Source organism: Schistocerca gregaria, chromosome 3, assembly GCF_023897955.1.
Source record: "Schistocerca gregaria isolate iqSchGreg1 chromosome 3, iqSchGreg1.2, whole genome shotgun sequence".
Classification (NCBI taxonomy): Eukaryota; Metazoa; Arthropoda; class Insecta; order Orthoptera; family Acrididae; genus Schistocerca; species Schistocerca gregaria.
Window position 1 is genome coordinate 652,029,681 of NC_064922.1, and position 25,883 is coordinate 652,055,563.

A 25,883-nucleotide genomic window follows, 5' to 3' on the forward strand; every position below is an offset into this window, starting at 1 on the left:
ATACAGATATCAGATTTCAGGCATAAATGATCACAGATTCAGTTATTAAAAGCATAAATAGAAGACATGGCCAAAATCAACAAAATTGTACAACAGCATCAGGTTTTCAGGAGGTACAAACAAGAAGCTGAACAGTAAGAAAACAAACACTAAAATAAAAAAGTAGAAACACGAAAGTAGAATAGCCAGTTGATTTGGACAGTTTCCTGATTTTATGAATTAGCACTGAAAGACTGGGTTGGAAGAGAGAACGACTTCCTAGAGTGATATTTTGTAGAGACATATTGTTCCTAGACAATTTAATGATGTAAATCACATTAAGTAGATCTGTCCCCAAAATGAAGATTAGTTTAAAGATTACAGTGTATAGCTAAGCTTGCTTATTTTGGAGATGGTGTGCTATCACCCTCCCCAGAGTTGAGAACTGGAAAGGCTGAGTGGGGATTGATTTGTACTTTTAACACTTACTCCTACAACCACCAAGACACACTGTACATACATTACAAACTTTCAAACTATTGAAGCTTCACCTTGCTATCCACTAAAACAAGTCACTGTGTATTTCTAATGGCCTAGTCTATGTGTTGATGGCACAATAGCACTGAACCCCCCCCCCCTACCATTATCCTCAGTGTCTGTCTAAATCTATCAGAACATCCCACTTTTACCATACTTTAAAATGTCATAAGCAATCCAAATCACGTTGTCAAGTGTAATTCAAAAACAAAAGCTAAGCTGTTGTGAATAAATGCTGGAATCACCATCGCCCATTGATGATAGATTTAGCAAACACTGAACAAGAACAGTTTGGACTTAAAAATCAGCATCTTTGGTATTGTAAGGTTGGAAAAAACTACGACAAGTTTTAAAAGATTTTGAAGAACTGTTAAAAACAAAGATTATAAGACTTACCAAGCGGGAAAGCGCCGGTAGACAGGCACAATAAATAAAACACACAAACACACACACACACACACAGAATTTCTAGCTTTCACAACCAACGATTGCTTCTTCAGGAAAGAGGAAAGGAGAGGGAAAGACGAAAGGATGTGGGTTTTAAGGGAGAGGGTAAGGAGTCATTCCAATCCCGGAAGCGGAAAGACTTACCTTAGGGAGGGAAAAGGACAGGTGTACACTCGCGCACGCACACACACACACACACACACACACACACACACACACACACACACACACACACATATCCATCCGCACATACACAGACTTTACAAATGTCTGCTTGTGTCTGTGTATGTGCGGATGGATATGTGTGTGTGTGCGCGAGTGTACACCTGTCCTTTTTTCCCCCTAAGGTAAGTCTTTCCGCTCCCGGGATTGGAATGACTCCTTACCCTCTCCCTTAAAACCCACATCCTTTCGTCTTTCCCTCTCCTTCCTTCTTTCCTGAAGAAGCAACCGTCGGTTGCGAAAGCTAGAAATTCTGTGTGTGTGTTTTATTTATTGTGCCTATCTACCGGCGCTTTCCCACTTGGTAAGTCTTGGAATCTTTGTTTTTAATATATTTTTCCCATGTGGAAGTTTCTTTCTATTTTATATATCACACACACACATGTTCACTAGTTGATCTTTGAGGGTCAGTATAAAAACTTCACACCCGCAGATCATTTATGATGCAATCTGCATATTAAAAATATCACCTGGAATATAGAAATGACTAAGAGATCCTATTCAGTGCTACTTATATAGTGATTTGCAGTTATAGAGTGTATAATATACTTTAGAATTAAATGTTTAATACTGCTACTAAGGCAACTTAGATCCAAAACAAATGTGAAATTTATAATCCCTGTGGCATAGAAATGAGCTTCTGTTAATAGCTAGTCAATATCATAAAACTTCTTCGCTGGACCATGATGTTAGTCTACACCTATTCCTTTTATAGGCAAAGCTGTTACTGACTTAGGCATCCACGCATGTCTCTAGGCATGCCTACAGTTTCAATCGACTTGAAGCTTCACCACTCCTATGTTCCAGCTCCCAAGAAACTCTTCTGCATACTATGCTAAAATAATTACCCCAGAAGAAGGACATAGCAGATGCACTGTTTCCAGAACTAATATTTCACTCCACGGTGCAGTGTAATGTTCTGAAGCTATCATTTCTCTATGATGGATTGCTCTGTGATGGAAGTGGTAGCTATACTCGTATTTTAAGCTTTATAGTGGATGTTGCCATCCAAAACTGTTCATCAACAAACAATAATGTGCAAGTGAGACTCCGTGCTACATACTACATATTCTGACCATCTGTTGTTGCTCCCTGCCCCCACGAAAAATATGAACTCGTTCAAGTTGTACACATCACTTACACTGACAATTTTAATCACTTAGGTTTCTGCTGTATCTCGTTAATATGGGCCTTCTGTGAGAGCTTTTTGTATTTCCATCAGTCTCAGAAATTTGGTGTCTTCTTTGTGGGGAAGATGGATTTTGGCACACAACGAATTAAAGAAACTTGATATACTGTGTTTTATTGTAATCATGAATCTGTTGCTTTTATCACCACCTTCAAGTTAAACAGTTTTAGAATTATTTGTTACATTTGAAGCAAGTCATTAATGTATATCAAAAAATAAGTTTTAATCTTGTACAAGGCTACATTCTAGATAAATAATTCCAGATACTTGCTAATACTTAAATTTACATTGCTTGTTAACATATTTCTTTTTATTCTTTTTTTCCAGAAAACTTTTCATGCTACTGCCAGTCTATTGCATATCTTCACTACTTCTTTCATCATCCGGTATTTTGAGGGGGGAGAAAAACCTTGTCTAATACTTTCAATATCTCATTTCCTAATATAATTTCTTCAGTATTAACTGATTTAATTTGACTGCATTCCGTTACTCTCATTTTACTTTTCTTCTCAGGACAAACAATTGTGTTTGTATTGGGATTACAGCCTTACTGAATTTTTTAAATGATGTTATGTTCAACATCAAGTGTGATATTAATTTAGTCATTTTTAAGTGATTAAGCTGCAATCAGCAACATACATCACAAATTCCAAAGATGAATATGAGTTTAATAGTACAATCGTAAAACATCTGGCAGTGTGGTTTCAGTTGGCTGAGACTGCATTCGTGTATGTGAGCTGTGTGTGTGTGTGTGTGTGTGTGTGTGTGTGTGTGTGTGTGTGTGTGTGTGTGTGTGTGTGTGGGCCCGCGCGTGACCGTGTGCATGTGTGCATGTATGTATGTATGTATGTATGTATGTATGTCTGTTATTGACCTTAATGGCCGAGATCTATAATTGTGAGAGTCTTTTTGTTTTGCCTATCTGCAACTCAGAATCTCCACTATATTGTGAGTGGCAACTTCTCATAACAGTGTTGCATTCCATCCTCGATTTTCTGTTGTTGGATTGATAATTGACATGTTTATTACTGGCTGCCATTTAAACACTTCCAAATTAAGCTGAAGTTGAAATTCCAATTGTGGAAATTATAATAAAACGTCTTAATTACTTTGATTTTCTTTACTGGTTGTTCAACATTTGGACTGAATATCATATGGTATAGGCTAGAACTGTCTCACTCCCTTCTCAATTATTAGCTATTTTATGTACTTTGATTCTTATGAGTGCAGTCTGGTTTCTGTAAAAGTTGTAGATAACCTTCCACTCGTATTTTATGCCTATTACCTTCATAATTTCAAAGAGTGCATATCAGTCAACATAGTCAGAGCTGTCTTTGGGTCTACAAATGATATAAGTGTAGATTTGCAGTTTTCAAAGTTATCTTCTGTGAAAAATCGTAGGGTCAGTATTGCCTTGTGTGTTCCTGAATTTCCCCGGAACACTGACTGATCTTCCTTGAGGTTGACTTCTCCAGGTTTTCCCATTCTTCTGTAAATCAACTGCATCAATATTTTGCAACCATGACTTATTAAACTAATAGTTTTATCATATTCACATCTGTCAATGATCTCCTTATTTGGAATTGGAATTATTACAGTCTTCTTGAAACCTGAGCACATTTCCCCTGTTCACACATCTTACACATGAAGTGCCATAGTTTAGACGTAGCCGGCTCTCCCTAGGATCTCAATAAACTTGAGATAAAGTCGTCTACTCCAAGGGTATTGTTTCACTTATAGGTCTTTCAGTGCCCTGTCAAATTATTCTTGCAATATCTCCCTCCTTATCTTCATCAACTTCCTCTTCCCTTTCCATAGAATTAGCTTCAAGTTTATTTCTTTTACACAGTCCTCCTATAAATTACTTGAGTATCGCAGCCTTCTAATTTTTTAAAGTAATGGACTTGCATCTTAGCTCTTGATATTTGCTTAACTGCTTTTCTCTTCACTACAGGTTTCTTTAATTTTTCTTTAGGTGTCATTTAAAATTCTCATAGTCATGCCTTGCTTTGCATTTCTCCTCTAGCCATGCTTGCTTTTACACACTACACTTCCTGTCATTCTCATCTTCAGACTCCTGTATTGGTTTTCTGGTGCTTCCTTTGCTGATTTTTTTTTTGTATTCACTTTCATCAATTACATTTAATATACTAGGCAGCAGAATACCTCAAGGAACCTGACTGCCTGTTAAATCACATGAGCCAACTGGTTGTCTTGCTTAATGCCAGTTCTGCTAAAGACTGGAGATGTGCACTAGCCCTCCAACATATTCTTTCATTGTATCTCCCTTCTGAATTCACTCACCTCAGGCTTCCACCCTTCCCATTCGTATTTTTTATTTTCTTTCTGCTTTATTTTCCTTTTATTCCCGATATTTCTACCCACCTTAGTCACATCCTTACCATTATATGCTATTGGTTTCATTACAAAATTTCATTGCCTTTTCTCCTGTTTGCCTTTATTCTTCTGCTTGTATCTTTACTTCTTATTGCAATTTATCTTTGAGCCAATTGTCTTCTACATTTGACATTCCAGTCCTGATACCTTTTCCGTTATCTTCATTTCCCTTACTCATTATACCTCACAGGCCTCTCTTAATTCAGATTCTGAATGACTGTCGCCCTTTTCCTCTTACCCAGCTTTTTCCAGTTTTCTCTAACTGAAGAAGTAACCAATGCTTTTGAATGTTAAGAAACATTTTTTTTCAATTACTTATAAACTACAATAGCAGTTGTGCTTACTGAAGGAATTAAACTGCAAAGTGTGCTTTGTGAAATTAAATTCTGGACACTTCATGTCTCCCTTTATTGTTATCATCATCAAAATGGGCTCATCAGACCAAGTTGTTCCAGTCACCTTGGGGTTTTCAGACAGGACTTCTGTCCAGTTGTGAATTCCTTGCTTAAAAATTTTCTATGTGGTATATCAAGTCATATTATTACTGCTTCCTCCAGTTGTCCTTTTGCTGCATTAATCCATTTTTCTGTCCCAACTTTAGCTTTACTGTGACTTTTGCAGGATTTCACAATGTGTCTAGTTAATCTGGTTGGTTTAATTCTTTTAATACACCCTCAGAACTTTACACTGCATTTTTTTCATATCTGAAAAATATTGGTATAATTTTCAATTTCTTTATTTGCTTTTAGTCTGTATGTACTTCTTCAATATAATCTCAACCTTAAATTTTCCGGTTTTCTTTTCGGTAGCTCTTTAGGATTTCTTCAGTGTCCCTCTTTCTCTTTAAAATGAGTGTTTCACCCCCATAAAGACACACTAGTTTCAAGACACAGTTGTAATGTCTCTGGTGTATTTTTTTACAGATGTATTTTGTAAACCTAAAAACCATTTGCATTTTGTGATGAAGAATATTGCAACCAATCTTTTCCAGGCCAGTTTCATAAATGGTTTCGCCCAAATATTTGAGCTAACGAACTCTCTTGATCTTTCCCTATTCAGTTTTTACCGTTTGTATGGCAGATTGTTACTACAGATTTTCTTCTTCTTCTTCTTCTTCTTCTTCTTTTCTTTTGATGATACCTCATTTACTCTATGTTAATACTTAATTTTTCATGTACTTGAGTCACTTTCAGTGAATGCCTGGCTCATTTTCTTAATTCCTCATGGCGTCTACAGCAATGACAAAGTATTTTCTAAACTTAACTACACACAGATCACTCAAACAGATTCTTAGTAGCAGTTTGTAGCTTCAATTTGAAGATTTTATAATTGTGAAGTTTGACTGCAATATTTCTGCACTAGTTTTTAGTTATCTCTTCAAATATAATAATTTCTACAAAGCATTGTTTTCCATTTGATGTTGTATTCATGCCATCCATTCAATAATATGGTTATCGTTTTTACTAAAATAAGTTGCTTTTTACTAATAACATACACTCAATTCAGATTACTTACAATATCTACAAAAAAAATCATGAATACAATATTAAGCACACAAATATTTCCAAAGCAATTATGTATCTGTCTTACTCTCCTAGTTTAGAATGATTATAAGAGCAACCAATGAACACCCAATAAACATATTTTCATACCTGACTGGTCGGTGTACATGTACTGCAACACAGACCCATGAATGGTCTTCCTTTACAGCTCAGCTGGATGTCCCATGGGACTTCCTTAATAAGAAACTGTTTTCTATTCAGGGTCTGTAAAACAAAACAAACACCAAAGTGTATGTTACAAAGATCTAGAACTTCATAAATCCAGGAATAAATTGTAAACTGCATGCTCGCACTCTCTCTCTCTCTCTCTCTCTCTCTCTCTCTCTCTCTCTCTCTCTCTCTCTCTCTCTCTCTCTGTGTGTGTGTGTGTGTGTGTGTGTGTGTGTGTGTGTGTGTGTGAGAGAGAGAGAGAGAGAGAGAGGAGAGAGACAGATGTGCACACACACACACACACACACACACACACACACACACACAGCGCGCAGCGCGCGCGCGCGCGCGCGCGTTCGCAAGAGGTAATGGTGACAGATAGGCATGCAGAAGAGAAAAATAACTAAACGAGATATGTACTGATTTATTCACACCACTGTTCTTTAATTTACTTTTAAAATTTGGATTTATGTTTGCTTGAACCACTTACAGCCAAGGTTAAACCCAGACTGTTAAATATATATATTTGCATTTTTTTTTTCATACAGTCATCAAACTGATGACTTCCACAGACATCATACTTACGTATGCAATCATCTTGCAGTACTTGATTGCAGTACTAACTTAGAATGCAGTAATAATAATAATAATACTAATAATAATAATAATAATAATACACTTAGGATAAATATAGTTCTTGGAGGTGTATACTAACATAGTAGTGCTTATGATCATGATGACGATACTAATAATAATAATAATAATAATAATAATAATAATTAATAATAATAATAATAATTTCACTTTCAGAAATGACTTCCTGACACTTAAATCTATACTCGATGTTAACAAATTTCTTTTCTTCAGAAACGCTTTCCTTGCCATTGCCAGTCTACATTTTATATCTTCTCTACTTCGAACATCATCAGTTATTTTCCTCCCCAAATAGCAAAACTCCTTTACTACTTTAAGTGTCTCATTTCCTAATCTAATTTGCTCAGCATCACCCGACTTAATTCGACTACATTCCATGATCCTCATTTTGCTTTTGTTGATGTTCATTTTATATCCTCCTTTCAAGACACTGTCCATTCCATTTAACTGCTCTTCCAAGTCCTTTGCTGTCTCTGATAGAATTACAATGTCACTGGCGAACTTCGAAGTTTTTATTTCTTCTCCATGGATTTTAATACCACTTCGAATTTTTCTTTTGTTTCCTTTACTGCTTGCTCAATATACAGATTGAATAACATCGGGGAGAGACTGCAACCCTATCTCACTCCCTTCCCAACCACTGCTTCCCTTTCATGTCCCTCGACTCTTATAACTGCCATCTGGTTTCTGTACAAATTGTAAATAGCCTTTCGCTCCCTGTATTTTACCCCTGCTACCTCCAGAATTTGAAAGAGAATATTCCAATCAACATTGTCAAAATCTTTCTCTAAGTCTACAAATGCTAGAAACATAGGTTTGCCCTTCCTTAATCTAGCTTCTAAGATAAGTCATAGGGACAGTATTGCCTCACGTGTTCCAACATTTATACAGAATCCAAACTGATCTTCCCCGAGGTCGGCTTCTACTATTTTTTCCATTCGTCTGTAAAGAATTCGCGTTAGTATTTTGTAGCTGTGACTTATTAAATTGATAGTTCGGTAATTTTCACATCTGTCAACACCTGCTTTCTTTGGGATTGGAATTATTATATTCTTCTTGAAGTCTGAGGGTATTTTGCCTGTCTCATACATTTTGCTCACCAGATGCACATACTGAGTACTAACAATTTTTATCAGAAACATTTCCATTTTATTACCAATATTCTTGCATCTCAGATTTTTATCGTGGCTGGAAACCTGTTAAGGCACATCTGATCAATGTTATGTGGACTATGATCTGTTACTCTTAACTTACTGTTAGTTTTATGCTTGCAAATATTGCTCTTACTTCTAGCATTGTAATCAGAAAAATCACTGCACTTGGCAGACTGGCTTTGATTTTGTACCAAAAAAAAGTTCGTGATTAGCACAAATTCAAGGAGTACATTGTGAGACTTTTGTGTTTTATAAACGATTGAAGACAGAACTCAATGCTTCCGTGTTCATTCACCAGCCTTATTGCACTTTTCCGTATTACTACTACCTACCGATGTGCTTGTCTGCAGAACAGCCACACAATTAACAAAAAAAAAAAAAATTAAGCTATGGGTAAATTGCAACAAAATATGTAGTTTCAACAGTGTAAGAAATTAGAGATTGCTACTTATTGTAAAGACGTCATGTTAATTTGCAGACATGCACAATTAAGAGACACTTACACATAAGCTTTCGGAAGCAGCCTTTATCAGAAAAAAAGAGAAATACACACCATTCATTCATACAAGCAAGCACACCTCACGCACACGTGACTGCCAATTCTGGAGGCTGGAACCAGAATGCCACTATCATGAAGTATGGAAGCAGCAATCTACAGGGAGGGGGTGGGGAAGGGGATAACATAGCAACCCATGGGGGGGGGGGGGGGGGGGGGGTGAGAGCGTGCTGTCCGGCGGAGGGACTGGACTGCCAACAGACACTGGGGCAGGAAGGTGGGGAAAATGGAGTGAAAAAGGAGAGGAGCACGGAAAGATGGGTGGGTATGTTGGCAGAGAGTGGCAAACAAATAGGATGGGAGATAAGAATGGGGAGGAGGTTTAGGGTAGAGGGGGTCGAAACTGTTGGGTGGAAGGCATGGCAACGTACTATCCCCACACCCCCCTATCTTCCACTGCTTTTCTCCTTTTTTGCCCCTTTTCCCCCATCTCTTTGCCTCACAACCTACTGACACCATGCCTGTTGGCAGTCTAGTCCCTCCGCACTCCACTGGACAGTGCTCTCCCCCCCCCCCCCCCCCCCCTTCCCCCACTTGTACACTACTATCCCTTTCTCCTCCCAACCAACTCCAGATTACTGTGTTCATTCAACGTAATAGTTGCATTCTGGTGCGAGCTGCCTGAGTTGGCAGTCATATGTGCATGAAGTGTACTTACTTGTGTGAATGAATGGTGTGTGTTTCTCTTTCTTTCTCTGATTAAGGCTGTGGCTGAAAACTTATGTGCGAGTGTCTTTTAACAGTGCCTGTTTGCAACTTAACACATCATCTAAAAAAAAAGGTTAAGTAGCAATCTTTTCCTACTGTACTGATATTCCAACCTGGAGTTTCCATTGTTTGACAATATTTTTTATGCTTTTGCAGAGGACCACTTTTGACAGTTGGCTGAACAGCTACATCTAATCGATTTTAAGTTAATGAGGTTTATCCACGGAAGGCTTTTGTCTACAAGGATATCAAGGAATTTGAGATTGAATTGTCCACGACCAAGCTATTGTATATGCTGTCAGTTCCATATGACGTAAGTTGACTGTTTTTATATGTTAGTAACAGGGCCATTGTAACAAAAGTGTTTAAGCTCTGATGAAGGAAATAATTAGTCATGACTGATTTCAGCTCATCACAATCCTTCTTACAAAATAAAAGAGAGGTTTTATCTTCATAGGTTACTATGTGGCAGTTTGGTGTGGGTTTTTGAGCAATATCATTAACGCAAAGGAAATGAGAAAGAACTGAACACCCCGTATTATTGGTGGACCAGTAATCCAGTCTCATTATCTATTTTGAAAGACTTTTGTGCACAATTTGAAATTCATTAAAGATAATAAACAAATAATTATTAATGCCCCAACACAATGGGCATGTCAAAATAGTGTGTACAATTTTAAACGTGCATCAGAAATAGTGTAAACCCAATGTTCCTTTACTTTTGATGATTACCCTGATTCCTGACTAAAGAGGATTATGAACAGAACTTGTGTAATATTTTAGAGAAAACCCTGATACTATATGTACATAACACTACTGATACCCCATCAGTTATACATACACAAAATCCTCTTGCACAAATTATGATACCCTTAAAAATACAAAAGTTTATATTAATATTTGAAAAATATAGAACTGTTTGTGATATTCTGAAAATTTTGACAATAACGAACTGAACACTCTTTGCACCGACGACAGAGTTTCTAATACATTGTGGATGTTATTCTAATGTTTGATATTATATGTTGCATTTTATGTTGTGCTGTTTTCATAATGAGTCCAGTTCTTCATAATGAAGCACATGGCAGAAGATATATATTGCAAAACAGTGGCAAACAATCTGTGGCACGAGGTTTATAGACTAATTCTACAAATTTTCTTGTAAACAATGACTTTTTGTCAAATAAAAGCATTCCTCCAGAAAAATAACTTCTGAAGACATAATGAAGTGTTAAGACACAAAACAGGCTGCCTTAGTGACCTTCTGGTCATCAGGATCAGTATTTTTAATGAACCATCCACTGACTTTGATCTCCTTATAATGTGTAGTGTATAACAATCTGTCTAGTTTGAAGTGTAAGCGAAGTCCAAAAACCTTGGTAATATCTGCCTTCTACAATTATTGATTATTTTTTTGTTACTGTTATGTTTCTCAGGGTCTTTATAACTACAGTTAGAATGAATTAAATTGGTCAGTTGACAGTAAATCAGGGTTGTAAATTTATACTAACTGCTCTTGGCTGTCGACTACTAATTAGCATAAACAGAAACGGTACAGACCTGGGAAAGAACAATGATGGTTTATGATGAACCACTAAAATCTAATACAACAGATGCTACTGATTTGTTGTCCATAGTTGTTAACAAAACCTTCTGATTCCTTTCCGAAGGTGTGTTAGCTAACGAGTTCATATGAGAGTATGTTTTGTGCAAGTTTCCACACTAGCCCTTCCTGTGCAAGCATAACTATCACAACTTACAAAAACTTGACCGACTTACAAAAACTTGACCCAACTTACAGAAACTTGACCCAACTTACAGTAATCACGTCTCTCTCTCTCTCTCTCTCTCTCTCTCTCTACAATTTTTACCACCTACACTTCCCTCTGTAACCCAATTGATTTTTCTTCGATGTCTCATGACATAATAATCCCTTCTTTTAGTCAAGTTGTGCCCTAACACATTTTTCTCCCCAACACGATTCTGTATCTCTAATTAGTTACGCTGATAGTGAAGTGCTCATATTTCCCCTAACAGTAACTTCTGATCAACGCAAACGAAGGCTTAAATTAGATCTCAGAAAATAATAACAATAAAACTCCTTTTTTTTGGGGGGAGGGGGGGGTGTGGGGGGGGGGGGTGTTCTAAGATGTTATCCTTAAGTGTGAACAATCTTATACAGACTCAATAGGTATAAACTTTGGACCACACTGATTGCTGTTCAGGAACTGGGCTGTCTTGCAGTAGAGTAATTGCCTTCACTGATTGTCAATAGCCACTTACAGCGGTTGTAAACTTAAATAAAGTGCCTACTTCAACACGTTCTGTAGAATGTTCGACACTTCAACTTTGGATGATCAAAAGCAATTCTCCACTGATTTTGCCATTCATCCGACACGTTTCACATTGTCATGAATTATTTCTAACATTTGCATTCTGGCTATGTTCACTTATCCAGTAGCTAATACAAGTGAACTTACATTAACAGAATTCCAGACACTTTGTTCCAGTCCAGTGACACTTCATTAGCCTATTCACTTAAATGCCATGACACAGACAAAGCAGTATTGTCAGAAACTGGTTTTGGGTAAGTGATAATGGTTATACAATACAATACAATACAATAAAGTCATTTATTTGCATCCTTAAATCTTGCATTACGATAAAATTTAGGTATTTGGTGTCACATGGATAACGTTCATTCATTTCTGAAAAGTTTCTCATGGTGCTTAGCATTACAATTTTCACAAACAGTAGCATATCCAAATGGTACTTTGTTTAATCGAAACTGCTCCATTTTGAATAATTTGTACAAAATAAAAAGAACTGGTTAAATAAAGCTCTTATTGTAAATTATTTTAATTTAGCCACACAATACTTTCAAATTCAAGTATGAAGCTGAAGTATGAACACAATGAAGAGATGCAAGTGATCTCACATTTTAAATTACTGAAGTCCAATTAAAGCACTTAGCTCCTTCCACTTAATCATCTTATTTTCAGACTTGGAAGAAGAATGGATCTGTCAGATGACACTCAGTTTGACTTTAGGAAACACAAAGTCACCAGATAGGCAATTTTGACCTTACAATTGTTACAGGAAGCAAGAGTTAACAAAAATCAAGAAACTTTCTTAATATTTGCTGACCCACAAAAGTGTTACATCATGTTAAGTATTGCATGGTACTTTGAATCCTAAGAGAAATTGGTATACTCTACAGGGAAAGATGGTTAACACACAGCATAAACAACAACTAAGAGGGAACAATGCAAATGGAAGCCCAAGAGAAGACTTTTGGATTGAAAAGTGTGTAAAGCAAGGCTGCAGTCTCTCTTCTCTACTGATCAACATTTATATCAGGGAAAAGATGAATGAAATAAAGCATAAAGCAACAATTACAACAGCAATTAGACCCGAAGCTCTCTACGCATCTGAGACACTAAACCTTCAACACAGAACACTAAAAGAGGAATTAGAAATGAAAGAACGTAAGATAATGAAGAAAATCCTAGGACCTAGAACTAAAGATGGGGTACATTATCCGAAACCCAATGCAGAAAATATCTCCAAAATAACAGACACAATGCACATGAGAAGAATTCAATTCATGGGGCACTTGGAAAGTATGGACTCAAACAGGTTAACGCACAAAATCCATACATTTTTAAAGAACAAAACTACAAGACCGAACTGGTACAAACAGACGGAAAAAGACCTGAGAGAATTAGGGTCTCCAAATCTACATGATAGAAATGAAATCAGAAAAAATCACAAACACACGGGGTGTTGAGGAAGAAGAGAGAAAAACTAACCGACATACATGGTCTACGGAATGAAAGCTAGCCCATTCGCTGTTTATGAAGGAATACTGGGTGAAAAGGAAAGCCAACGAATGTTGATTATGCGTGGTCCTAAGTGATCCATCCATGAAGAAGAAGAAGAAAGCAAGGCTGCAGTCTCTCTTCTCTACTGATCAACATTAATATAAAGACAAAGATGAATGAAATAAAATTTCTGTACTTGGGTTAAACGTCAGGGTGAGAGGATATGACTGATAAGATTCACTGATGAAATTGCTATCTGCTGTGAAATTGAGAAGAATTACACTGGATCTTTTGAATGGAATGAACTGTCTACTGGACACATAATGTGGACTGAAAGTGCACTGTGTAGAAATGAAAGTATTACAAAGCAGCTGATACGAGAATGACGACAAACTTAGCATATACCTTTAGGATCACACAGTAAATGAAGTGATCCAAGACTGCAACCTTAGAGGCAAAATAATATTTGCTGGATGAAGGAAGGATCACACAATAAATAGACTCGCACAAATATAAGACTGAAATGAGTTTACCATTGTCAGATATAAGCCTTAACTTAAGAAAGAAATTTTTGAGAATGTATATCTGGAGAGCAGTATTATATGGAAGTGAATCTTGGACTGTGGGAAATAAGAGAATTGAAGTGTTTGAGAAGTGATGTTGCAAAAGGATGTTGAATATTAATTTAGATGATAAGGTTAGAAAAAGAAAGTTCTAAACAGAATCGAGGAGTAAAGCAATATATGGAAGATACTAATTACAAGAAAGAATAGGATGATAGGATATGGGAAGACATGGTACTAAGAGAGCTATGTATGGGGAAAAAACTATAGCAAGATGGTCATTAGAACATGTATAATGAATAAGCTAGGATGTTTGATGTAGGTGCTGTACTGAGATGAAAAGGGCACAAGAAAGGAAATTGTGGCATATCACATCAAATCAGTCAGAAAAGGGAAAAAAGAAATATGAGAAAGGAGAGGAGGAGCAAGGGTGAGAAACCAGGTGACATTCACTGAAGAACAATGACATAGCGTGTTTCTGTTTACATTTATCATTTCAGCACATATAAGACAAACTTGACACATCTGCTTTAATCTTGATGTGGGCAAATGATGCAGTGTGCTGGAAAGAAAAAAAACTATAAAATAGAATATTTCTCAACAAAGCCAGCAAAACAAGAGATTTTGTGACTAACATTTTGAAAATTAGTGTTAGTCACAACTAAATAAACCACATTGTTCATAATTCACTACAATAACATCAAGTTTCTGTGAGTTGGTTACAAGACAAAGATTTGCTTGTGTAATTACCACATGTTTATGAGACTGCAAAACACAATTTCTTGGAGCATCAATGTTCATCTCCACTAAAATAAGGACAGAACATCAAAACAATTACATGCACTGGAAAAGAAACCTTTGAAGCCTGGAATATTGCAGATCCAGATGGAGCACAGTAAACAGTCAGTCATTATGTGATCTGTCTGACAATCACATGAAGCTTACAATCAGTTCAAACTATCATAATACAGTAGTTACAAACTGATACAGCATGATAATATGAACCTACACAAAGGCTCAATTAATAATGAAAAATGATATATTTTGTTTCCAATATCTGCAACAACTTGTAAACTTGCCTCGTGAAGAAACTGGTGATTTCAACATGTTTGTGCCCCTCCAGAGGTATTAGGTAATACAATGTTTCTGAGAAACAATAAAGTGAAAGGTAATGATGAAGTGAAAGAAGGGTTGCACAGCCAATCTAAAGAACATTTTTTTATGTGCTGATGACCAGGCACTAGTAAAATAAAGTAGATATGCTGGGGAGCCACAAGTGCGTGTATGTGTCCGTATTTATGTCATCTTGCTACACAAAAAAACTGAGTGTTCAAGTGTTTGAGGCATTCATCCTTGCTGCTTAATGTGACTATCCACCACCCAAAACTTCACCTGAACATAGGTTAAGGCCTATTCTCTCAAATAATATACCTCCACTGTATGTCTAGATCTATACCATATATGAATTCTTGAATAGGAATACATAAATATAGTATATGCATTTTGTGCCATTTAAGGGAATGGGGTAAATAATAGAAATATTAATCTACACACACACATAAGTGAAATGAAATAATAAATATGAAAATACAAGACTCAATTACTTACTGAAAACAGATCATGCTAGGGGTGTAGTATATCACTGATAAGTTTTCTTATGAGATAGCAAATCAATGACTGAATCTGAGAAAACAGAACAAAACTACCTGGACAATGATAACAATGATAAGGTTTGTCTGTGGTACTGCCCTCGAGACGAAGAATAAAATCTCATATAGATTTATAGTTAAATGAAATACACTGACTACTGAAGTGAAAGCACCAACTTGAGCCCAATCTAATACCTCTGGAATGACTCAGAGCAGGTTATTCTAATGGTGCTCCACTGGACACAGGTGCGCGAAATGCCCGAGGGGTAGAGGGAGCTACCAAGCAGGTAGCTTGCTTTCTGTGGAAGCGCATGACACTTAGCCACCCCTGGTCATGGGTACAACAGTACTATCCCATAGGCTACAGCCTGGCTGCCCAACTACCAGCAAGTCATTTGTTTGCCCACCCCTGCCCACCTGTACCCAAGACACCTGACTGCTGCAGGTGGGCATTTGATCTGCAAAAGCCTAACTTAGAATCTTGATAACAATCCAGATCATTTGCCTGAACAACCAGCAACTACCACGTAAAATATTGTTAAGGAAAAATAGTCTAGTGGAAATCCTCCTCTGTTGATTATGTGCTCCAACCACATAAAAAGAGGTCCTACACAACATTAATAATATGGCTACTCTCTTATGGACCAACAAAAACTGATGTCCAGACATTTTCAATCACATAATAATGTATGCTCTATATTTCCAGTTAATTTGATAATGAAGGATATTACAACTATAAGAATTCTGCAAGAAAAAACAGCTTCCAATATTTAACACATATCATGCAGTATGACATGTATCATTGGTGTGTGAAGGTGGAGATAATGATGCAGTTATGTATTTAGTACTACATCCAATCCTGTGAAATGCTGAACAGTAAGAGCAACAGTGGATTGGAGTGCATTCCTTTAAGTGCTTTGCACTTGCTTTATTTCGTTTTATGCTCCTAAATGTACGAATACACAGTTAAATTATTACTACTACAGCAATGGAATTAATATCACTATAGTCTGCAAGGGTATGAGTTAAAGGTCTAAAGAAATGGATTACACAGGAATTATCTGTAGTTACAAATAGTAGTAGTAGTAGTAGTAGTAGTAGTAGTAGTAGTAACAGCAGTAAGTAGTGTCGGTACCATCACCATCGCCCATTCAAAATCCAGTTCCAGATAAACACTTATTATAGACTTTTTCATGGATTATAGTCTTCAGCTATACATGGTGGTCCATTGATAGTGACCGGGCCAAATATCTCATGATATAAGCATCAAACAAAAAAACTACAAAGAATGAAACTCATCTAGCTTGAAGGGAGAAACCAGATGGCACTATGGTTGGTCCGCTAGATGGCGCTGCCATAGGTCAAACAGATATCAACTGTGTTTTTTTTTTTTTTAATAGGAACCCCCATTTTTATTACATATTTGTGTAGTATTTAAAGAAATATGAATGTTTTAGTTGGATCACATTTTTCGCTTTGTGATATATGGCGCTGTAATAGTCACGAACGTATAAGTATGTGGTATCGAGTAACATTCTGCCAGTGCGGACAGTATTTGCTTTGTGATACATTACCCATGTTAAAATGGAATGTTTACCAACTGCGGAAAAGGTCAATATCGTGTTGACGTATGGCTATTGTGATCAAAATGCTCAACGGGCGTGTGCTGTGTATGCTGCTCAGTATCCTGGACAAGATTATCCAAGTGTTCGGACCGTTCGCTGGATAGTTACGTTATTTAAGGAAACAGGAAGTGTTCAGCAACATGTGAAACATCAACTATGGCCTGCAACAAATGATGATGCCCAAGTAGGTGTTTTAGCTGCTGCCACAGCTAATCCGCACATCAATAGCAGACAAATTGTGCGAGAATAAGGAATCTCAAAAACGTCGGTGTTGAGAATGCTACATCAACAGTGATTGCACCCGTACCATATTTCTATGCACCAGGAATTGCATGGCGATGACTTTGAACGTCACATACAGTTCTGCCACTGGGCACAAGAGAAACTACCGGATAATGACAGATTTTTTGCACACGTTCTATTTAGCGATGAAGCGTCATTCATCAACAGCGATAACGTAAACCGCCATAATACGCACTATTGGGCAACGGAAAATCCATGATGGCTGTGACAAGTGGAACATCAGCGACCTTGGCGGGTTAATGTATGGTGCGGCATTATGGGAGGAAGGATAATTGGCCCCAATTTCATCGATGGCAACCTAAATGATGCAATGTATGCTGGTTTCCTACATAATGTTGTACCTATGTTACTACAAGATATTTCGCTCCATGGCAGAATGGCAATGTACTTCCAACATGATGGATGTCCGGCACATAGCTCGTGTGCGGTTGGAGTGGTATTGAATAGCATATTCCATGACAGATGGATTGGTCGTCGAAGCACCATACCATGGCCCGCACGTTCAACAGATCTGACGTCCTCAGATTTCTTTCTGTGGGGAAAGTTGAAGGATATTTGCTATTGTGATACACTGACAACGCCTGACAACATTGTCAATGCATGTGCGAACATTACAGAAGGCGAACTACTCGCTGTTGAGAGGAATGTCGTTACATGTACTACCAAATGCTTTGAGGTTGATGGACATCATTTTGAGCATTTATTGTATTAATGTGGTATTTACAGGTAATCACGCAGTAACAGCATGTGTTCTGAGAAATGACAAGTTAACAAAGGTACATGTACCACACTGGAACAACCAAAATAAAAAGTTCAAACGAACCTATGTTTTGTATTTTAATTTAGAAAACCTACCTGTTACCAACTGCTTGTCTAAAATTGTGAGCCATATGTTTGAAACTATTACAGCGCCATCTATCACAAAGCGAAAAAAGTGGTCCAACTAAAGCATTCATATATAAAAAATGGGGGTTTCTATTTTTTTTTTTTTTAAACCGCAGTTGATATCCGTTTGACCTATGGCAGCGCCATCTAGCGGGCCAACCATAGTGCCATCTGGTTTCCCCCTTCAAGTTAGACAAGTTTCGTTCTTTGTAGTTTTTTCGTTTCACGCTTGTTTCGTGAGATATTTGGCCCGGTCACGATCAATGGACCACCCTGTATGCATTCGTGTAGCTCCTACAAGATTTGTAATGTCATTTTTCCATCATACACTGGTAGTTATTTCAGTCTTTTCTTATCTCTTGGAATGCAGAAAAGAACTTCCTAAGCCCATTCACCATACATGTGCTTGGCTACAACTCCTGCCCATCTCAATTTTATTTTCATTATACTCATAGTTACCTCTACCACTCCAGTCTAATTCCTGATCCACTTGTTAACTTTCATGTCTCCCTTAATAAAACACAACACAGGTCTGTCCATTAGTTACTTAACAACTGTCAGGTCCTTTGAAAGGTTTTTACTTATGGTGTCCATGTCTAACTGTCATGTATGTGAAAGCTGGTAACATTCAGGATTGTAAACTTTTGTTTTCACTAACATTTGAAATTTGCTACTGAAAATCCTGCTTAATTTACAAAAATAATTAGTTCCATGTCATTTATCTTTTTCTCTTTATTTCTTTCCCTGTCTATCCAGTCGTGTTCTTCAACTTCCCAAAAAAGAAATTCATCTACTAGTTGTTTGATTTCATTGTTGGTATATTAAACTTTCTTTTCATTGTTTTAATTATATATTTTAGGGCTTTTATAAATTATTTTTTGTCCTGTTATCAAACCCCATTAATTTTTCCAACGAACTGTCAAAGTTTATCTGCACTTGAGGCAAACAGTACAATGTCATCCACAAAATGAAGATGGTTCAGATATTTTCCAGTAACATAATCCTTCTTCATTTTCCTAGTTTATGAATAAGGAAACTTTCATTAGGGCTGCTGAGAATATCCTTGCCTGATTCTTCTTTCGATTTTGAATTTCTTAATATATTGCAGAATCTATGTACTAATATTCATATTTTTCTGAAATGGGTGTCAAAATCTATGAATCTTCGCACTCATTACTCTGTTCTATCATCATAATTATGGGGCAGTCAAATAAAAACCAAGCATCTGCCACAATGAGACCATGTAGTCAACAAACACATCTCCCATTGGGAGAAGAGATAAATAATTCCTATTTTGTAGAGCGTGCTAGGTCACCGACAGATTCACTATCATACCCACTCTTCCACTTCCTCATCTGAGTTAAATCAAAATTCACAAATGCCTTTCTTCAGGTCAGCAGAGGAATGAAAATCATACAGCAAATTATCCAGGCTGTATGGATGATGTTGCAATGTTTCTCAACCAAATCGCTGAAGCAAAGCCTTTGTCCGATTCATGGCGAAAGGGAAGGTGCGACGGCTTGGGAGGGAGGGTGGGGGGCTCTGTTATCAAGCTGCAGGACAATTCTGTCCGACAGCATTCTGACAGTCCGAGGGCAAACAGCAAAGTCGAATATGGAAATATCCCACACCTCCACCGCAAAAGAAATCCAAAACTGTTCACACACATTCTGGTAAGTTCATGATAACTTTCTCCTTTGATGGCAGGGGCTGTCTGCTTGCTGGGCTCCTCGAGCATGGAACAAGAACCAATGTTCAGCACTATGAAGATACTTTGCAGGAACTGTGATGGGCTATATAGTCAAAATGCCGAAGAATACTATTGGATGGAATCATCCAGAAGGATGATAATGCCCACCCTCACACTGTCAGCCAGACAAAAGCTACACTTCAGCAATTTAGCTGGAAAACTCTTCAACATCGTCTGTACAGACCGGATCTTTCACCACATGATTTTCACATCTTTGGCAATGAAGAAAGACATGTGGACGTCGGTTCCAGCTGAACAAAGAAGAGGCAGAGTGGATGCAGCAGTGGATCCTTCATCGACCGACCGTGTTCTACGAACAGGAACTGATTGTCTTGTTCCCCAGGGAGGTAAATGTCTTAAAGCATGTGGTGATTACTTTTGAATGTAACCATACCATGATCACTTTGTGGCAGGTGTTTGATTTTCATTTGACTACCCCTTATACAATCACAGCTTGCAGATGGTCCACTGTGCTATATCCACTTATAATGTCAGCTTGTTCTTTGTACAACCAAATCTCAAGCATAACCCCCCCCCCCCCCCCCCAGCATGTTGTAAGTGCTTGTACATTACACAGAGACAAGGCTGATAAGTCTACAGTTTCCTACTTATGATTTTTTATATGTTTTGTTTATCCTTCCTGTCACATAACATAATTACAGTACTTCTCCAGTTTTGGGAAATATCATGCTCAGTAGTCATTTTGTAAACTATTTTGCAAGTTCCATTAATTTTCTTTCTTATTCAGCTACGGTCAGTTCTACTGAAATATCATAGCCATCACTGCTGTTACAAAATTGCATTTATGTGTTCTGAGTTCAGCAACTGTGTTTGACAGCACTCACAAATTTTAATGATGAGGTTATTATGTGAAAAGTAAGCAACAGCTCTGGAAATCTAGGAAAGTTGGCGAAGAGTTCCAAACAAGTGAAATGGAATCCTGCTCTTTTTTAAGTTCTCAACTTCCTAAGCTACAATGCAAATCAACACCGCCAATAAACAATTTTTTAAAACTATTACGAATTAACCAATGGATTTAAAAATGTCACAAAAAATTTATAAAAGTAAACAAACTGATACACTTGCACTCACAATCCTGATGTTGTCCTTGATGGCCAATCGTTGACGATTACGTTCTTGGTAACCATAACGTCTTAGACTTGCAAAGGAATGTTTCTGTTGCTCTCTAAAGGCTTCTACATTGGCCACTTTGTGGTGTGGTTTCCATTTCTGTTCCCATTGAATACTCAACTGCTGGAGCCGAGTTGCAACAACATCCACCATTTCTTGCAAACCACTGAAATGGAAAACCATAGTTTATGTCATGTTATTCCTACAATGCTCGAGATACAATAAAAATGGCTGAAAAGCTATAATCCCTACAAAGTGAAACAAAAGATGCCAGACGCAGTCATTACGACATAATATCTATAGAATCAAGCACTTTAATACACAAAATGTTTGCAATAACAGACTGAGTCTATGCAGCTTAATTGAAAGGTCTGCTTCATGGAAGTGAATTATGCTTTAATATCAAATAACACTTGTTCTGCAGATTCATTTTTTTTCTGACTACTTTTTCTGGAAAATCTTCAAATTACATCAAGAATACTAATAGCAATGATTGAGGTTTCTGCAAATGATAATTTTAGTATTGCAGCTGTAAATCTCTTACAGTAACTTAAATAACAAACTATATTTGCAACAATATTCAACAGAAGCATAAACTTAGCATCAATGTAATCACTTTGGATGTGAAACAATACGAAGTATGTCATACAGTTCACTCAGTACCATAATCACTGCCATAATGACTGTAAGTCCTCTCCCATCTCCACAAACAAACACATTTGTCCTACAAATCCTTCCTTGAGGCAGACTGCACTCAATTAAAATAAATTTATCAGCTACACTGGTTGACATGCATGCATTACCATAAATAAGTATGGCTAAATCAATTTGTTCCATTTGTATTGTTTCAAATAACACATTCAATAGATATAATGGAAACTTCAGGGATGTATAAAAAGGTCAGTGTACGCCAGTATGAACAAACCCATTAACAGAGAAGTATACCTTAATGGCTTAAAAATATCATATATTCCACCAGCACGCTTCATTACAAATTATGGCACTTGATTAGCTATTTATTCACTAAGTGTAGTTTGCACTTTTATCTGTTGGATGGCTGTAGTAGCGTCATAAGATGGAATTCTACAACACTTAGTAGATTACGACATGTCAATAGTATGGGTTTGTCAGGTTTTGCCTTGCACTTCTGTTACAAGTGAACAAAACAAATGAATTCCGAAGTCTATCACAAAAATAATGGATAATTATCAGCTTCCCATGAAGTTTCAACTAACCCAAAGCAAAATTAGGTAATGTATGGGAGAGGAACAGACAGGTGGGTGGGGTTTTAAGATTTGTAGACAAAGGCGTGATTAAAAAGTTAAGAAGGTACAAATGTATGTAGGTTGCAGCAGTTATGCAGAGATGAGGAGGCTTACACAGGATAGACTAGCCTGGCCAGGTGCATCAAACCATTTTTCAGACTGATGGTGACAACAATAACAACAAACAAACGTAAGTAGATAAAAAATTATAAAGTTATTGCAAAGTGTCATTGGACATTTTCGGTGTGGTTACTTTGGTAAGTTATGAAGGCAGGGGAGGGAGGTATGTAAAAATTTCTCACAACTTGAAGAAACACATAGATCCATTCCAGGTCTGTTTATGGTCCACAATGAAACGAACATTTTCCATGAGAATAACATAGTGGCACTCAATAATCTTAATAAGGAAATAATTTGCTATTTTGTCCACCGTTGATGTGAAAAAAGCAAATTTTTTCTTGAAGAATAACTATGCAAACTGGTAGGTGGGTTTCTTCATACACTTTATAATATTACCATTGAAGATATTTTAGTGAGATTGTGGTGTAACATGACATTTTGTAAGGAATGCCATGGCACACTCTTAGGCTCTTTGAGAAATGGAAGATATTCATATGAATGCAGAAAGGAAAACTATTATTTTAAGTTAATTGAACTAGAGTGGAGCAAAACATATTCTGTGCAGCTGCTGATGGAAGGTATTATAGCGGACTGCCAAGAAATGACAAAAGAGCCTGCATTAACAATGAATGTTATATAAAATGTAAGGTAACTGACTTACTCTTTTGTACACGGACAAGAGAGGAGCAACAGCCTGGTGTTCATTTAAAGTATATTTTATTAATGGTTAATTTGACAATATATGGTTGCAATGATGGAACTCTGCTTATGAATGCTTTAAATTGTTTGAGAAGAGGATCCAAGTACCGCGAACAAGATTATTAGCTGGGACTATAGCAGGACCAGCTCTGTAAGATAAAGTTATAGGCTATCTTATCCATCAGATATTAGCAAGCAAATCAAATCTACAAAAGTTGAGTACTATTCCAGGAGGACACGTGTAACAAGTTGGTTTGACATCTCCCTGTGAGCACTAGGCACATGACACGCTGCCAATAACAGAGGATATGGATCAGGTGGAGAATACTGCAGTCATTGTACATTTAAGTTAGTGTATAAGAAATTAGTTTCTTAATTAATTTTGTTGCAATTCATGCTGCAACAAAACTTAGTTAACAGATGAACAAAATATGCTCCTTCAAAACCAGGTTGAGGAAATACTTGAAGCTTTTCTGTGGTAGTAAAAACTTCATTACATGCCATATTTCATCAAAATAGAATTAATACGGGTTCAATTTTATTTTGTGTTTGACTAGATGAACAATTTTAAGCACATAAAATTCATGCACAGAATGAAGAGCAAAAATTACTGTCAGTAAGTACTAATGTAAGAAGTACTGTGTCTGTGACGGCCTTGTTCCATGATTTTTGTATCATATATAAAGCGTGATGGGAAGTTTATGATAATTACCATCAAAAGTTCAACCTGATCATTGTACAGTCATGTCCTTCAAGAAGTTTCACTTTTGAACAACAGGAACACATTACTAATCAGGTCATGTAAACTTGCAACCATCACCTGATATGCTGGTGCTCAACTTACTTCCCACTGAATCTATGATAAGTCACCTTCAATGGCTGTACTATTTCATGTTCAGATTGAAATACATTTGAACATGAAACTAGATACCATGGGTTTCATTTGTTGAAATCTTTTTCAATACCCACACAATGCTGTACTAAATTTTGTGTTAAGGAACAGACTCTCTGGTTATTGTTTTAGTTATCATTACTACTCAGTTTTCAAATTACTTTCTGCTTTACCCTGAAAGCCTGCTATCTGTGTCCTTCATTGTCAGGTATTTGCAAAACAGGGAAACAATCACTTTACCATAGGACAAATAAATGGCAATAAGTTGCACCAGAACTAATTGCAGGTTTTACCTACAGCAACGGACCAATCTATGCATTTTTACTGATTTTAATGTACCACAAAAGACTAGGCATTCTAAACAATGATTTTACCTTAGAAGCTGCCTAAAACAATCACAAAAATATGCCTTCTCACTCCTCCCTTGCCGTCTGTTTCCTTTTATCCAACCAATACTCGGTTGGGGCAGGTGTGGTACTTCTATTTCACTGGGACCAACCACACGTGTAAAGGCTATTTCTATGACAGGTTCACTACTCCCAAAGGCAATTTAAATCGAGCTGTCAGCTACCCCAGAAGCAAGCGTTTTGTTATCCTCAGCTATTTGGGTGATATGTTTTCCCATTATCATAAAATTATATACTGAAGAAATGTTTCAGATCACCCATTTAACCAAAGCATTTAACATTCAGCTACACGAATAAAAGTTACAAAAATACTCCATTATCATCCTATAAGGTGCTTGAAATCCCCATTTTCCAATTTCAGTAATTAATCGGTATTAGAAACTTAATCGACAGGGTACCTTACTTCCCCAGCTATCAATTAATAATAAAATTAATAGACAAGATTATCATGCAGAACCTACGCAGAAATTAAAAGTCAATTATACTTTTTTGCTAACTACGAGGGAAGTGTCACATTTAAGGAAAAAATGTGCTTAGTACACCATTGTTCCACAAGAATTTTTGCTCAAATGAGAATGCCAATTATACAGTTACTTCCCAAATAATTTCAAACCCTAAAATAACAAAACTTCACCTTTATACAATGTAGGCTTCCAAAGTTATACAATCTAGGCTTTCAAAGCTGGTATTAGCTTCAGTTAAAACATCCAGGCTGACAGGCCATGGCTGGTATGTAAAACTTTTTCCTTACGTTTCATCTCCCACAGCAAGAGATGAAACCTAACAGGACAGCTTTACATATCAACCATGTCTTGCCATGCTGAAAATTTTAAGTGAAGAAAATATCACCAGTTGTTTTTTCTTATGTATCCTAAGCGTTTGATTTTATAGGTCATGATATTATCTTAGAAAACATTTAAATTTTATGTAATTACTTGTATTGCAAAAAAAATAGTTTGGATCACATTTAACTAAAGGAATGCCGATGGAGTGCTGTATAATTCGACAGTGATTGAAAGAAAGGATATTTTACTGGCTGGGGAAAAACACAAATATAGTATTACAGTGTTCAGTTTTGGGTCCACTTTTATCTTTACACATGCAAATGATATTCCACTTTACATGCAGAAAGCAGCGTTGGTAATTTTTGCACATGACAAAGATACTATAATTAATCATATTAGAGAGAGAAAGGGACTCAAGAAATTGTTCCCA

The 25,883-nt window shown here is 36.9% G+C and overlaps 1 protein-coding gene and 1 long non-coding RNA gene across 6 annotated transcripts in view; one reads left to right on the forward strand and one right to left on the reverse strand.

Moving 5' to 3' along the window:
- LOC126356100 (glycerol-3-phosphate acyltransferase 1, mitochondrial) overlaps positions 1-25,883 on the reverse strand; it is a 387,533-nt gene that overhangs the window by 165,444 nt on the left and 196,206 nt on the right. For all 5 annotated transcript variants that reach the window (XM_050006796.1, XM_050006798.1, XM_050006795.1 and 2 more), the window contains 2 exons: positions 21,247-21,451; positions 6,424-6,537 (listed from right to left, as the gene is read on the reverse strand). In XM_050006796.1, coding sequence (XP_049862753.1) covers positions 6,424-6,537; positions 21,247-21,438 — 306 coding nt within the window. In that variant the 5' untranslated portion in view covers positions 21,439-21,451. The remainder of the gene's footprint in view (positions 1-6,423; positions 6,538-21,246; positions 21,452-25,883) is intronic.
- LOC126356106 (uncharacterized) overlaps positions 1-25,883 on the forward strand; it is a 28,951-nt gene that overhangs the window by 2,019 nt on the left and 1,049 nt on the right. Inside the window, exon 2 of the long non-coding RNA XR_007565591.1 lies at positions 9,712-9,868. This is a non-coding gene — a long non-coding RNA (uncharacterized LOC126356106). The remainder of the gene's footprint in view (positions 1-9,711; positions 9,869-25,883) is intronic.